Source organism: Schistocerca nitens, chromosome 3, assembly GCF_023898315.1.
Source record: "Schistocerca nitens isolate TAMUIC-IGC-003100 chromosome 3, iqSchNite1.1, whole genome shotgun sequence".
Lineage (NCBI taxonomy): Eukaryota > Metazoa > Arthropoda > Insecta > Orthoptera > Acrididae > Schistocerca > Schistocerca nitens.
The window spans coordinates 295043552-295059107 of NC_064616.1; the positions used below are offsets into that span (position 1 = coordinate 295043552).

At 37.7% G+C, this 15556-nt stretch overlaps 1 protein-coding gene across 1 annotated transcript in view; it reads left to right on the forward strand.

Moving 5' to 3' along the window:
- Window positions 1–15556, forward strand: part of LOC126249194 (KICSTOR complex protein SZT2-like) — a 706154-nt gene that overhangs the window by 169923 nt on the left and 520675 nt on the right. Inside the window, exons 17-18 of the mRNA XM_049950848.1 lie at window positions 133–211; window positions 10372–10481. Coding sequence (XP_049806805.1) covers window positions 133–211; window positions 10372–10481 — 189 coding nt within the window. The remainder of the gene's footprint in view (window positions 1–132; window positions 212–10371; window positions 10482–15556) is intronic.

Consider the following 15556-nt stretch of genomic DNA (forward strand, 5'->3'; position numbering starts at 1 on the left):
AATCTCACAATCAAAACTTTAGATTTCTTTAAGCTTATTTGTGTTTATTTTGTACTGTGCTAGCATTCCTTTATGCACATAAGTAAAGTAATTTAACCTTTAGTTCATGACACCTTTGTTACTGTGTTGCAGAATGAGGCTTCAGGAAGGCTTCACTTTTGCTCATTCATCTGCTGGGATTATTAATATGGTTCTTGAGGTTGAGATGAAGGTGAGAACAATAGAGTAATATCATGAGAAAGTGTTTAAAAGTTCACAAATTTACTACAACATTTAAGTGATATATAAGTGCTTTGTATTCTTAAAAACAGCATTATAATTTACTGCAATTCTCGCCAACTCTTGCTACACATTTTGTATGAAAGACTGTATGCAACACAAGAAGTTCTTTCTCCCCTTTCTTACACTTCTTTTGCTGTTTGGTCTTTCATGTATTGTATTGCCTGTGTGCTTTGTCTCCTGAATTGTATCTTAAAATGTGTTGTATTCTTGGATTTGTTGCCTGCTTATCCATCTCACTGTACTTAATATGCTGAGTATGTAAACTTTGCAAAACATGTGAGGAGCAATAAGTTTCCTGTTAAATCAAAGACACTTAAAGTACTACTGGAGAAATGTACATGTTAGAAATTATATAAAAAAGGGTTCCTATAAAATGTTATAGAACAGCTACTGTACATCATTTTGTTGGGAATAACTGATCAGGAAACAAGAACTATGAATGTTCTTCTGGTATATGGACTAATTCATTGTGTGAGAAGAATAACTCTTACATGTGAGAAGTCAGTAAACATCGCATATAGGAAGAAATAGAAAAAAATAATTTTAATTAATGGGAAAACTACATTTCACATTTTTTAATTGCTTTTAATTGTAACATCATGCAATTGGTGGTCATTATTTATAAAACACCATTGGATGTTTGTGTAAGATCTCCATTCCTTTGCAGGACATTAAATCAGTGTGTTGGTTACTTCTTGTTTTTTTATTTGATGTAATGGTTGAATACTTCCAGGGAAACTTTCATACTTTTCAGCTTTACATATCCCGCAAACACTAAAATATGGTGTGTGGGAAGACACACAAAGAAACAAATCAGTTGACCTGGCCATATTAAAAGTGAATAACAAGAAGTGTGGGCTATGGTCTCAGCCTGTTGAAATGACATATCCTTGACTGGTTTATTGTATTCCAAAGGTAGGAAATTGTGTGGTCTGCCACAGTACTGATCCAAAGTCGCAGAAACTGTCCTCTTTTCTCATGTATGCAAGTGACAAATCAACAGGTTTCAAGATTGAAACCATGGTGCTTCTTGCACCAGCCATACAAAAAATGGAAAAGATAATCCTCACTGTGTAATGGCACCTATCATTTTGTAGTGCATGAACATAAGTACTCTTGTGGGGAGGTAAAACTCCTTGCACAGATAATAATGCTGTGGACATCTCTCAGGAAACACTCTGTAAAGATTCTGATACTCTTCTGTTGTCTGTGCCTTCTGCAGGATGGATGACCTTGGTGGTGAGAGAGCGAAAGGTACTGTGGTTTACATAATGAAAACAATTCATTTTTAGAGTCCTCCCTGTGACATGAAAAAAAACTATGATATGTGATTCATGACTCCTGTGCCTTCCTTAAGTTCCTTAAAACAATTGCCAAGGTTATTTTTTCACCAGTGACACTACCACTTTAATCTTCTACCCATGTTTTACATTGCTAATACTTCATCTCTGATATGGATCTCAATATGGATAATAACAGATACTCATTTATTTATTACTAAAGTAATTGTCATAGAGCTGCTTCATGTTCAGTTAATGTACTATTCTACTGAAAATTTTGATTAGAGTTACTCAGACTTTCAAGGGTACTGTTAGATCTGCCTTGCAGTGATCTTCTTACTACACATCTCAATGCTCTTTCTGCAGCGTGCAGTTCTCAACATGACTATAATGGAATATTTTTTGAGGGTTGTACTTTATTGGATAATATACAAATAATATTGATTTTCTGTTTTGGCCAACAAGATGTAATATGTTTTTGGATACCCAGTAGTGAGTCAAGAAGATTGTGTGATATGTTACACCAGTGGTGTATAACGTTGAAAAGTGTCCAACTACACACAAATAAAAACTGTGACAATTTTCCAAAATTTTGCCAACACCTTTCAGTCTTATGACATAAATACAACTTTATCCTCTGACAACAATGTGTGGCATAAGTCACCCCACAATTTTGAAAGGAACCTGAACGTGTACAAAAATTCTGTAATCTGTAATGTTGCTTGTACTGTATGTTAAGTTCTCTATATAGCCCAAACTGAACTGAACTTCAGTAACCAGTTCAAAAAACATATCAATGCCTGGCAACACATACACACAACCAATAGATCAGCCATAGCTACATGCATTGAATATTTAGGATATAAATATGCAAAAGTAAATGCCGGTATGACACTGGATAAATTAAACAAAAGCAATAATGTGGACCTAAATAAAGAGTTTGACACTGTCATACACAGCAAACAGGTGGGAAAACTATTTAGTGATACAATATAATTTAGCTTAATAAATTATTTTAAACAAATTTATGAAGTTTACTAAATAAATATCAAGGGACTGGAAACAGTGTTTATATGCTCCATATCTAGTTGCACTTCTAATAGAAATAATATTTTAATTGGATTAAAGAATATGATTGTTACATTGCTGTTGTTATTGTTGTCTTTAGTCCAAAGACTGGTCAGCAGCTCTCCACACCAGTCTATCCTGTGCACATCTCTTCATCTGTGCATAGCTACTGCAGCTTACATCACCTAGAATCTGTGTATTGTAGTCAAGCTTTTGTCTCCATCTACAGTATATTATCCCACTCACTTCCCTCCATTACCAAATTATTTCTTGATGCTCTGGAATGTGTCCTTTAACCTATCACTTCTTTTAGTCAAGCTGTACTCTGAAATTCTTTTCTCCCATTTAAGACAATTGGCATTTATTGTTCTGTCTCAGTTGCATAGTTTTAATTATATTGCATGCAATGCTGTAAAATGTGTCCATATCCTGCATTTAACATTTTATTAAACAGAATAAGGGGACCATACCCTAACCATGAGAAACACACCATACCTTAACACCACCTCCTCCACACTTCACTATGGCACTACACATGATGGCAGCTAACATTCTCCAGGCATTTGCCAACCCCAACCGCTTCTGTCAGATTGCCACAGGATATAATGTGATTCATCTCTCCAAATCTCATGTTTTCAATCGTTCACTGCCCAGTAGTGTCACTCTGTAAACCATCTCAAGCGTCACTAAACGTTGGCTATAGAAATGTGCAACTTTGAAGAACTCATCAATTTTTTGCACCACATTTCCTGTAACCCAAAGGCATATTTGTTGTGCTTGGTGGACTGCTGGTAGCACTTTGGAACTCATGAGTGATACCTGTCATTGATGCGATTTTTAAAGCTACCCTCTGCAATGCTCGACGGTCCCTGTCTCACCCACAGCATCGCATTTTGCTGCTTATGCATAGTGAATGTTGGATAGCTGGTTGTTTGATTGCCTGTTCACAGTATCTCAAGTGTGACACAGCACACAGCAAGAAATGCAGTGGAGCACGACAACAGCACAGCATAACGCAGTAGCAGCTTAGGTGGACAAAACTGTACTGCTGCTTCAGTCTATATACATAAAAAATATGTTCATTTACCAAACAAACTTCTGCATGCTAGACACTGATTGGCTGTCATTCTATGGCTTTAGCTTCACAGTGGTGCACTTTAGACATACGTTTATTTGGAAAATTTTGCTCGATTTGGTGTCCCATAACTTGGTCTGACCACCTTGTCAGATTGTTATTTTCCACTCTGTATATTCCTTCCACATGTTGGCTTTCACTTCTATGCTTATTACTAGCTTGTCAACTTATCTCCTGATGTACACACAAGGGCTTTTATTTTCTCCGAATACTTCTGAAATTGTACTATATTTAGTATATATCTTTCTTATAATCATTCATGTTTCTGTAACATTGCATATCTCTTCTAGCCATCTACTTAGCAGTTTCATACCTTCTGTCAGCCTTATTTTTTTATATTTCTGTATTCTCTTTTGCTTGTTTCAGTTACTGCATTTTTACATTTTCTCCTCTCATTTGTTAAATTTAATATGTAAAATATGTTTCAAGGATTCCTGATGAGCATTGTCTTTTTGCCTAGTTGTTCTTCTACTGCCTTCACTTCTTAAAGCCACCAATTCTGATTCTGTTATTTTTTTTACCTGTTTCAGTCAGTCAGTGACTAATGATGTCTTTGTAACACTCAGCAACCTCTGATTGTTTCATTTTATCCAGGTTCTAAATCACCTTAATTTTCTACCATGCTGTAATTTCTTCACCTTTAATCTGCATTTGATAACTAATAAATTATGATCAGAGTCCACAACATCTCATGGAAATGTCTGGCAATTTAAAATCTGGTTTTGAAATCTCTACCATTATGTAATCTGTCAAACCTTTTAGTGTCACCAGATCTCTTTCATGCATACAACCTTCTTCTGTGGCTCTTACACCAAGTGGTAGTTTTGATATAACTGTGCGCTCTTGTGCTCTTCGTTTTCTACTGTTTAATTCCAATGTCCCATCAGAATTAAATTTGTGTCTCCCTTAACCTACTGAATAATTTATTTTATTTCATAATACGATTTTTCAATCTCTCCATTATTTGTGAAGTTACAGGTGCATATACTTGTACTAATGCATAAAACTGCAAAAAAATGTATAGATGTCTGATACCGATTTTGTCGCATATCTTGTGCTTAAAAATTGAAATAAGCAGTTTTTGTGTAAGTAGGATGGATTATAATATATTTTAAAATAAGAATTTCTTAGCATTAATATAGCTTATTAACAGTGACCGAATTGTTGCAAATTTTCAGATAGTTATCATCACTCTCATATATACAATAAGCACAGTTTCTAAGTACAAGTGGAAATATGTAAAATAAGTTTTGGGATGTGTAAGTGACATTAATGTTTCATCATTAGTGCAACATGACACACAGCCTCTTTGTCTTGTTGCTGGCTGCCGAAAAAGCGTCATATATGCCTGCCGCAAGAGCAACGCAAGATTCAAAATGAGATGAAATTCCCCTAATGTTGAGGTTGATGATGATGGGTTAAATAAAGAGTGAAAGTTGCAGACAATTGTTTTGTGTATTGTGTGGACTTCCTTTGAATTCAATTTTTTTAATTGATTGTGTTCAACAGCTTCTATAAATTGTAGAAATGGCACTATGTGTAACAAATTACATTGGTGTTCAATTTATTGTGCAGTTGGTTTTGGTCAGAGATCATTTTCCAGCATATATATCAACTAGTTGACATTGATAAGGACTTCAGAAGTACCAACACAGAAATTTCTATAAGAACTTCAAAACTAAGCTCATAGGATGTTAATGGCAAAGTCTTTGCTTCAAGAAATAAAACAGCCAATTTTCTCTAAACAATCAAGAAAACTGCAAAGAACTTGCCTGTTATTTCAGAGAATTACTTAGGTTCTCAGAACCAACACACAGATTCTCACCACATGAACCTGTAATCCAAATTCATTACTGCCAAATGAAGAAGAAATTGCAAGACAGATCAAAAGACTGGTAATGATAAACTGTTGGTGGGGGGCAGGGGGAATATGGAATCACAGCAGACATCTTCAAATCAAAGGCTGAGACATTATAAATGAAATCACAAAACTCGTGCAAGCCATTGGCAAATAGAACTAATTCCAGGATGATGGAAAAATGCATTAATTCACCTGTTGCACAAGAAAGGAGACAGATCAAATGCAAATAACTACATGGTAATCCCACTAATATCAGTGGCATAGAAAACTGTATTCCAATGTCTTCTTGATAGAGCACAGAAACAACTTGAACCAAAAATTGAAGAATATAAGCCAAGATTCAGACCAGACTATTCGTGTCCAGAGCAAATCTTGAATGTAAAGCAAATCTTAAGACACCAGAGAATTTGTAGCAAAAATTTAGTCAACACATTTGTTGGTTTTTTTATTTTTTAAAACTGTATTTCGGTTGACCACAAATCACTTTTCAAAATATTAAAAGAACAAGATCTAAATCTGAAAACACTTGCAATCATAAAACAGTCTTTGACAGATACAAGTTCCTTTCAAAATCAAATCAGGAGTAAGCCAGGGAGAGGGGCTGCCTCCATTATTTTTCAAATGTATCCTTGAGAAAGTGATACAAGAATGGTGCAAACTGAAATCAGTCCTCAAAGACCAACCAATCACTTCAGGCATAGGCAAGTGTTTGCAAACAGTTTAGTAATATTAACTTGCGGCACTGCATCAACCCAAAATCAGATTGAACTCTTGGAAAGAAGCTGCAGAAAAAATCAGTCTCCAGAGATCTTTCGAGAAGACTGAGTATATGGCCAGCAACAGACAACCACCAAAATACGAGGGTTGTTTTTTAAGTAAGGGCCGTTTTTATTTTTAAAAAAAGATACAAATACTTTTGTAAAAAAACTTTTATTTACTGATTCTACACACTTTTACCTATTTTTCTACATAGTTGCCTTGTTTATTTAAGCACTTGTCATACCGTACAACTAAGTTTTTAATTCCCTCTTCAAAGAATTCGGCCGCCTGCTCCGACAGCCAAGAGTTCACGGCCACTTTCACTTCATCGTCGTCATTGAAGCGCTGCCCGCCAAGATGGTGTTTCAGGTATCGGAAAAGGTGAAAATCGCTAGGAGCAAGGTCGGGGCTGTATGGTGCATGGTCCAAAACTTCCCAGCCAAAAGAATCAATCAAATCCCGAGTCTTTTGAGAGGTGTGAGGCCTAGCATTATCGTGCAGGAGCAAAACTCCTTTTGTCAGCATGCCGTGCCTTTTGTTTTGAATTGCTCTGCGGAGCTTCTTTAGAGTTGCACAGTTGGCATCTGAGTTGACTGTCGTTCCTCGTGGCATAAAGTCCACTAGCAAAACACGGCGCCGGTCCCAGAACACAGTTGCCATGATCTTGCGCTTTGACAGCGTCTGTTTGGCTTTGACCTTGACGGGTGAGGTTGTGTGTCGCCATTCCATCGATTGTCGCTTGCTTTCGGGAGTGATACGGGATACCCATGTTTCATCTCCAGTGACAATTTGACTCAACATGTCATCCCCTTCTTCCTCATAACGAATCAAAAAATCCAATGAAGTGGCAAATCTCTTCCCTTTGTGGTCCTCTGTGAGGAGTCTGGGTACCCACCGAGAACACAGTTTCTTAAAGTTTAGGTTTTCAGACACAATTTTGTACAAAACTGATCTTGAAACTTGTGGAAATTCCAAAGAAAGAGTGGAAATTGTGAATCTTCTGTCCTCACGAATCTTTGTTTCGACTGCAGCCACCAAATCATCAGTGATCACAGAGGGCCGGCCTGAGTGTTCTTCCTCATGGCCGTTTTGACGGCCATTTTTAAACTCTCTAACCCATTGACGCACTTTACCTTCACTCATTGCATTCAAGCCATAAACTTCTGTTAACTGACGATGAATTTCTGCAGCTGATAGGCTTCTCGCGGTCAAAAAACGTATCACTGACCGTATCTCACACGCGGCGGGCTATTCAATAATTGTAAACATTATAAAGTAGCACAGCGATGCGTACACGTCAGCTACAGAGCTGCAACTTGCATCAGTGTGAACAGGAAGGATGCCGGCAAGTGGCGCGGGGGTTTGTTGCGGCGTCCGCGCGAACTACGGGACTATATGCGCGAACGGCCCTTACTTAAAAAACAACCCTCGTACGCGAAGACAGGATACGGAAAAAATAAATGAGTTCCAAAATTAAAAAAGCTCAATGAAACCATTTGGCAAAAAGGAATCCAAACAAAAGGTAACAAGATGAGGTTTCAAAATGCCCAAAATATCTACAAAAAAAAAAAAAAATGTCTCTCCAGTCACATGAAACAAAGTCATCTCAGTACAGTAATTAAACCAGAACGCCTTTATGGATAAGAAATACTACTTTCGTAGCAAAACAGACATTGAAAACATTTAGATAAAGGAAAACAAACTTGTAAGAAAAATTCTTGGTCCAAAACTTGTAGACATACAGTACTGACTCAGAAGCAATCAGGAAATCAGTACACAGATATCTGTAGTGACATTGGGAAAGGCAGGTTAAGTGTCTATGGACATGTTAAAAGAATAAACCTAGACAGACTTACAAACAGGTAGTCAATTTTTTTGATAACAGGAGCGAAGCTAAAATGGACATGATGAAATGGGTTCCCAAGACCAAAACTCATCTTACATTGGCAAGAATTACTATGATGTCCAAAATTAAAAAATGCCAAGTTGACCAAGAGGAAAAACCAAGGTAGAAGAGTGGAACAGTGTGGTCTGAAGGGAAAAAGGAAATCCACAGAAAAGAGAATGAAAGAAATATGGGCACAAAGAAAGGCAAATGCCCACCTCTAAGTACTTTGTGTAGACCTGATTGGCATCTCTAGTGCTTGAATAATGCACCTTCAATATAGACAGACTCTTCCAATGACTTCCCTAAAAATAATTTTGCAGAGAAAATGTTACAGGCAAGGGAGCATACCTGAAAATTGGCTAAAAGCAAAGGTCATTCATATTTACAAGGAAGATGACAGGAGTGAATGTGAAAATTTAGAGGCATCATTTACTCCAGAATAATTATTGGTAAGCTTAAGTGTATAGCAGACACTATCATCAGCGAAGAACAGATGGCATTCAGATGGGACAGCTCTACAATAGATGTCATTTTCTTATTGAAATAAATGGTGGGGAAAAGAAGGGAATAGAGATGTGCTATGGGAAATTTTGATAAGGAAAGGCTTAGCATATAATACATTAAAAGTGATCAAAAATCTATACCAGAACACAAATGTGACACAATTGATATGGGGAAGCAACTGACAGCACCAGTAAAAAACAATAAAGGAGTTAGCCAAGGTTACTGCCTCCCCCCCCCCCCCAAAAAAAAAAAAACAACTTTTTGATGCCTTTGTGGAAATGGAAATGCCTTGTGGCTAGGGCCTCCCGTCGGGTAGATCGGTCACCTGGTGCAAGTCTTTGGAGTTGACGCCACTTTGGCGATTTGGATGATGGGGATGAAATGATGATGATATGGACAGCACAACACCCAGTCCCTGAGCAGAGAAAATCTCTGACCCAGCCAGGAATCGAACCCGGGCCATTAGGTACGACATTCCGTTGCACTGACCACTCAGCTACCAGGGGCGGACTATAGTTGTTGATGAAGTCATAATAAGATGGAAATGAATTTTCAAATGTAGTATAATGCTCTTGCATAGTATAGTTTAAGTAGTACTTTATATGCTGACGTTGTTGTTGTTGTTGTTGTTGTTGTTGTTCAACAGACAGAAGATAGCTTACAAAGGGGGCTATACATCTTAAGAAACATAGCAGAAGAATATTGACTCCTAATATGTCCACATCAGTCAAAAGTAATGTCATTTCTGGGGAAAGCATGAAAAGATCCAAGATTGAAGTAAATGGCAAAATAGTTGAGAAGGTATTACCTTTAACTACTTTGAATATGAAGTATCCCCAAAAACAGTTCACCACATAGAAACTAAACTTTGCAAATTTAAACATATATTTGGAACAATTCATATACCTCTGAAATATGAAACAAAAAAAAAGAAATAAAGAAATAAAGAAAGAAAATTAGCTGAAGCTCTATAAAATGTGATGGTTCCACTATGGAAGTGAGCTGTGGGTACTGACGAAGAAATACAGAAGGAAAATTATGTCATCTGAAATGAAATTTCTCTGGGTAGTCAGAGACTGCACACTGATAGGCAAAAAAACAAAACGCATAAATGAGAAAAGAGCTACAGATTTTTGATTTGGAAAGCAAAATTTAAAAAAAGAAATATGAAGTCATGTTGTGTAACCATTTAGAAAGAATGTATCAATATAACCTGCCTAGAATGCCATGACTTCAAGTCCAGTGGACAGCAAAATGTTGGATGTCTGAAAAAGAAGAAGAAGAAGTGGAAGATGAAGATAAAGATGAAGATGATGACAATACAATGCTTCCAGTGAACGTTTTGTTTCATTTCCAAGCAATCTCTTAAACTGTGTTTAGCTTGTCAGCAGGTAACTGCTTTGTCATTGCAAATGGATCCCAGTCCAGTAGCTTTGTGGTTGTCTTTAATCTACCTATATAGTGTGTGCCATTTCTAATTTCTAATATTAGTAGTAACAATTACCGTAAGACTGTCATGTGTTTTCAAGCACTGTTTATAAACTTAGCTCATATTTTAGAGTAAATATAGAATATATTAAACTTTCTTTTTCAGTTGCCAAGCATCAAGGATAAAGATGAGGATGATGAGGATTGCATCCAGCCGTGTGTAATCCAGTATGTTCTCTTCCCACCTCATACAACCTCAATGAGCAACAAGGAAAGGTCAGTGATATCAAATGAATGTATAATGTAAAGTACAGACTACAGTAATATACTAAGTGAATCAGAACCTTCAAGACGGGCTTTGGGGAGTGATAGACCTATGCAGAAAGGATAACTTTTTGTCAAGTAATTCATAATTTTTAATGTGTCTGTGGAATTACTCAACTCTGTTTTAAGCATGTCAATTTTTCTAGGTAAGTCATTGGACAAGTTCAGACACTGCACTTTTAATCAGATGATGCTTATGTGTATGATGCTGAACAAAGCTGAAAATACGTTGTTTTCATCATATACCCTATATTTTAACAAGAGCTAGGTGAAGCAGTTGATTCCTGTATAGTTCTTTCATTTGGAGTGTTTAAAGAGAGGCCGTGTAAACTACCCATGTCACTGGCCCCCAATGTTTTACCAACAATCACTGGTATGGCAGCATTCTGTGTGTAATAAACTTTTGCGTAAACACTTTGGGCAGTATATGTAAACTGTTTAAATCTCTGAAGGCGTAATTCATATTTAATTTAATTGACATTCTCTGTGGGGCTATGGAATATGAATATTGTAATGTAATTGCAATGCATTACAAGTGTCTTGCCTTTGATGCTGTGTTTCTCATTAAATAATGCCACTGGATGTTTGTTGTCTGACAAAAATTATCTTTTATCCAATAATGTAAAAATAAAATAAATTGATTCAAAGATAGTCGGCTGTGCTAATCTGTAATCTAAATAAATGTAAACTACCCTCCATGATATATTTCAAACGATGATGTGTATTTCTGAAATAATATGCTGAAGATATTTACTGCTTGAAAAGGTGGGGGGGGGGGGAGATCCGCTTTGCAGGATCTTATAATTCCTGCTGTTGTATTACAAACTTACTCTGTACAATTAAGCTACTAGTACTCTTTGAAAGCAAAGCAACTTACAGTTGGATAAAAACAACACTAAACAGCAGAAACTGGATATCAGTATCTGTCTCTTGGAACTCTATGTTTCTTCACTGGGAACTGAGCCATATGAGAGGGATAGGAAGAATAAAGAAATATGACAATCAATACACAGTACAGCACCATGGACCAGATTGCAGTCCTATGTGTCCAAGGTTTTGTTTCATGTTTCCATCTTTTTCATCTATAAGTCATTTCCTGGTATCATGGAATTTGAATCATTATGGTTTAATTTTGAATTTCATAGAGGGATTTACTTTTATATTTGATGGCTTTCACTTTATAAGGAAAAGACAGATTGCTACTCACCATAAAGATGAGACATTGAGTTTCAGGTAGTCACAACAAAATGACACAACTTAATATGTCATCCTTAAGGTGAGTAACAATCTATCATTTCCATATGTTGTTGATATTCCAACGTGGAGTTTTAATTGTCTGATTTTGGCTAACTGCTTTCACTTTATCATTTCTCTGTTTCCTGTATGTTACTATCTGACAGTCTTCAGAGGTCTAGTTTTTTATTGTTGCTTTTCATTATTGCTTTTAAAAAAAATTGCATCATTTTAATTTCTTTCTCATTGAAACTGCGTGGCAGATTAAAACTGTGTTCCGGACCGAGACTTGAACTCGGGCTCTTTGCCTTTCGTGGGCAAGTGCTCTACCATCTGAGCTACCCAAGCACAACTCCCATTATTTTCAGCACATGTTGCCTTAGTAATGTCGCCTAGCACTTCTGGCCAACTTCTAATGTATATACTGTGTCTCTTAACCTCTGTCTTAATCTTTCCTAATAACTATGCATATTTTTATTTCTGTCTTCTCTATTAGATTTTCCTGAAGATCAGTATTTTTTGGTATTTTTTATCTTATTGCAATTCTGTATGTTATTTCACTAAATTATATATTTATGTCTCTGATACTTCCTAATTTTATTACAGCATTTTCATCACCCCTGTATGCTAGTCACTTTTTTCTGTGATATCCCTTAATTTTGTGTTTTTCACATAGCTGTTCAGCTTATGGTTTTTTTCCCCTGATCTTTAAGTTGTTTTAAATGGTGAAATACATTTTGTTTGCTAATTCTTTGCTTCACTTATGCATCTTTCAGCTTGAAACATACTTTCACTTTTTCTGTAGGTCCATCAATAGGTTTTATGAAGTGCTTTCGTCTGAAAACTTACAACAGCATGTGTCCTTTTTATCTGATCTACATCTACATCTACATACATATTCCACAAAATACTAAATGATGTGTGGTGGAGGCTCCTTCTACTGCTACTAGTCCTTCCCTTTCCTGTTCCACTCATAAATGCAGCAAGGGAAAAATGAGTGTCTATATACTTTCATACAGGCCGTAGTTTCTCGTATGTTGTCTTCACAATTTGCACATAAGATGCACATTGGTGGCAGTAGAATTAATCTACAGTTGGTTGCAGATGCTGGTTTCCTTAAACTTGTTCAGTAGTGTTTCGTGAAGAGAAAGTTGTCTTTCCACCATGGATTCTCATTTGAGTACACAGTGCATTTCTTTAACACTCACATCCTGATTGAACCTATCGGTTACAAATCTAGCAGCATGGCTCTGAATTGGTTCAATGTCTTCCTTTAACCCAACCTGATGGGGTCCTCAGGCACTCTAGCAGTATTCAAGAATGGGTCATACTAGTGTTTTACACGTGGTATCTTTTATAACTGAGCTACACTTTTCTAGAATTATTCTAATAAACTGAAACTTACCATTCGCCTTCCATATTACCAGCCTTATGTGCTCATTCCATTTCATATTGCTGTGCGACATTATGCGTAGATATTTCATCAAAGTGACTGTGTCAGGCAGCACACCATTAATAGCTTATTCGAACCTTATGGGATAGTTTTTTCCTATCAATCTACAGTAGCTTAACATTTTTTGTACATTTAGAGCAAGCAGGCACTCATCACCACTAAATAAAAATTCTGTCTAAATCATCCTGCATCCAGCTACGGTCAAACAACAAAGACACTTTTCTTTACACTCTTGTGCCATCAGCAGACAGTCACAGATTGCTGCTCAACCTATCTATCAGACCATTATGTATATAGAGAGCAAGAGTGGTCCTTCCGTGCTTCCCTGGGGCACTCCTGATGTTACAGTTGTCTCTGATGAACATAGCTGTCCAGTATAACACACTGGCTTCTATTATTTAAGATGTCTTCAAGTCACATATCTGAGAACCTGTTCCGTATGTTCAGACCTCTGTTACAATCTGCAGTGCTGTGCTGTGTCAAATACTTCCTTGACCTGTAGGAAAACTGAATCCCCTTCATCCATGGTTTGCAGAAAATCGCTTGAGAAATGGCCAACCCGAGTTTATTGTGAGTGATGCTTTCTAAATCATTGCTGATTTGTGGACAGGAGCTTTTCTGTCTGCACAAAATTTATTGTATTTGACCTTAGAGTATGTTCAGAAATTCTACAAAAAACCAACATTAAGGATATTAGTCCGTAATTTTGCAGGTCTGTTCCTTTATCCTTCTTACACAAATATAAAAAAAAGTTTTGCATCACCTCGGTTCCGAAAGTTCCAGAATACGTACAGAAAATTGGAATAGAGATCAATGTAAACATCATTTCTGCCCTTTATATTGCACTTGAAAACCACAAATTGCATGTTGTACCACCATACAGCGAGATCTTCAGAGGTGGTGGTCCAGATTGCTGTACACATCGGTACATCTAATACCCAGTAGCACGTCCTCTTGCATTGATGCATGCCTGTATTCGTTGTGGCATACTATCCACAAGTTCAGCAAGGCACTGTTGGTCCAGATTGTCGCACTCCTCAACAGCGTTTCAGCGTAGATCTCTCAGAGTGGTTGTTAGGTCACGTCATCCATAAACTGGCCTTTTCAATCTATCTCAGGCATGTTCGATAGGGTTCATGTTTGGAGAACATGCTGGCCACTCTAGTCAAGCGATATTGTTATCCTGAAGGAAGTCATTCACAAGATGTGCACAATGGGTTGTGTGAATTATCATCCATGAAGATGAATGCCTCACCAATATGCTGCTGATATGGTTGCACTATCGGTCGGAGGATGGCATTCACGTATTGTACAGCTGTTGCAGAGCCTTCCATGACCACCAGCGGCGTACATCAGCCTCACGTAATGTCACCTCAAAACAGCAGGGAATCTCCACCTTGCTGCACTCGCTGGACGGTGTGTCTAAGGTGTTCTGCCTGACCAGGCTGCCTCCAAACACATCTCTGATGATTGTCTGGTTAAAGCCACATGTGTCACCCATCAGTGAAGAGACTGCGATGCCAATCCTGAGCGGTCCATTCTGCATATTGTTGGGCCCATTTGTACTGTGCTGCATGGTGTCATGGTTGGAAAGGTGGACCTCGCCATGGGAGTGAAGTTGTGCATCATGCAGCCTACTGCACACGGATTGAGTCATAACACAGTGTCCTGTGGCTGCACAAAAAGCATTATTAAGCATGGTGGTGTTGCTGTCAGGGTTCCTCCAAACCCTAATCTCTAAGTAGCAGTCATCCACTGCAGTAGTAGCCCTTGGGTGGCTTGATCGAGGCATGTCATCAACAGTTCCTGTCTCTCTGTATATCCCCCAAGTCCGAACAACATTCCTTTGGTTCACTCTGAGACGCCTGGACATTTCCCTTGTTGAGAGCCCTTTTTGGCACATTTAATGATGTGGACACAATCAAACCTCGGTATTGACTATCTGGGCATGATTGAACAACAGACAACATCAGCCGTGTACCTCCTTCCTGGTGGAATGACTGTAACAGATCAGCGGTCGGACCCCCTCCGTCTAATAGGCGCTGCTCATGCATGGTTGTTTACATCTTGGGGCGGGTTTAGTGCATCTCCGAACAGTCAAAGGGACTGTGTCTATGATAAAATATCCACAGTCAACGTCTATCTTCAGGAGTTCTGGGAACTGGGGTGATGGAAAACTGTTTTTGATGTGTTTATATGCAAGTCACCTGTGCTTTTTCCCAATTGCTTGGGGTTTTGCACTGGGCAAGAGATTCACAGTAAATACAAACTAAATAAAGGACCAGTGTCGAAGAGTACTCTGCATAAAACTGAATGGGGGTTCCTTCTGGACCTGACAATT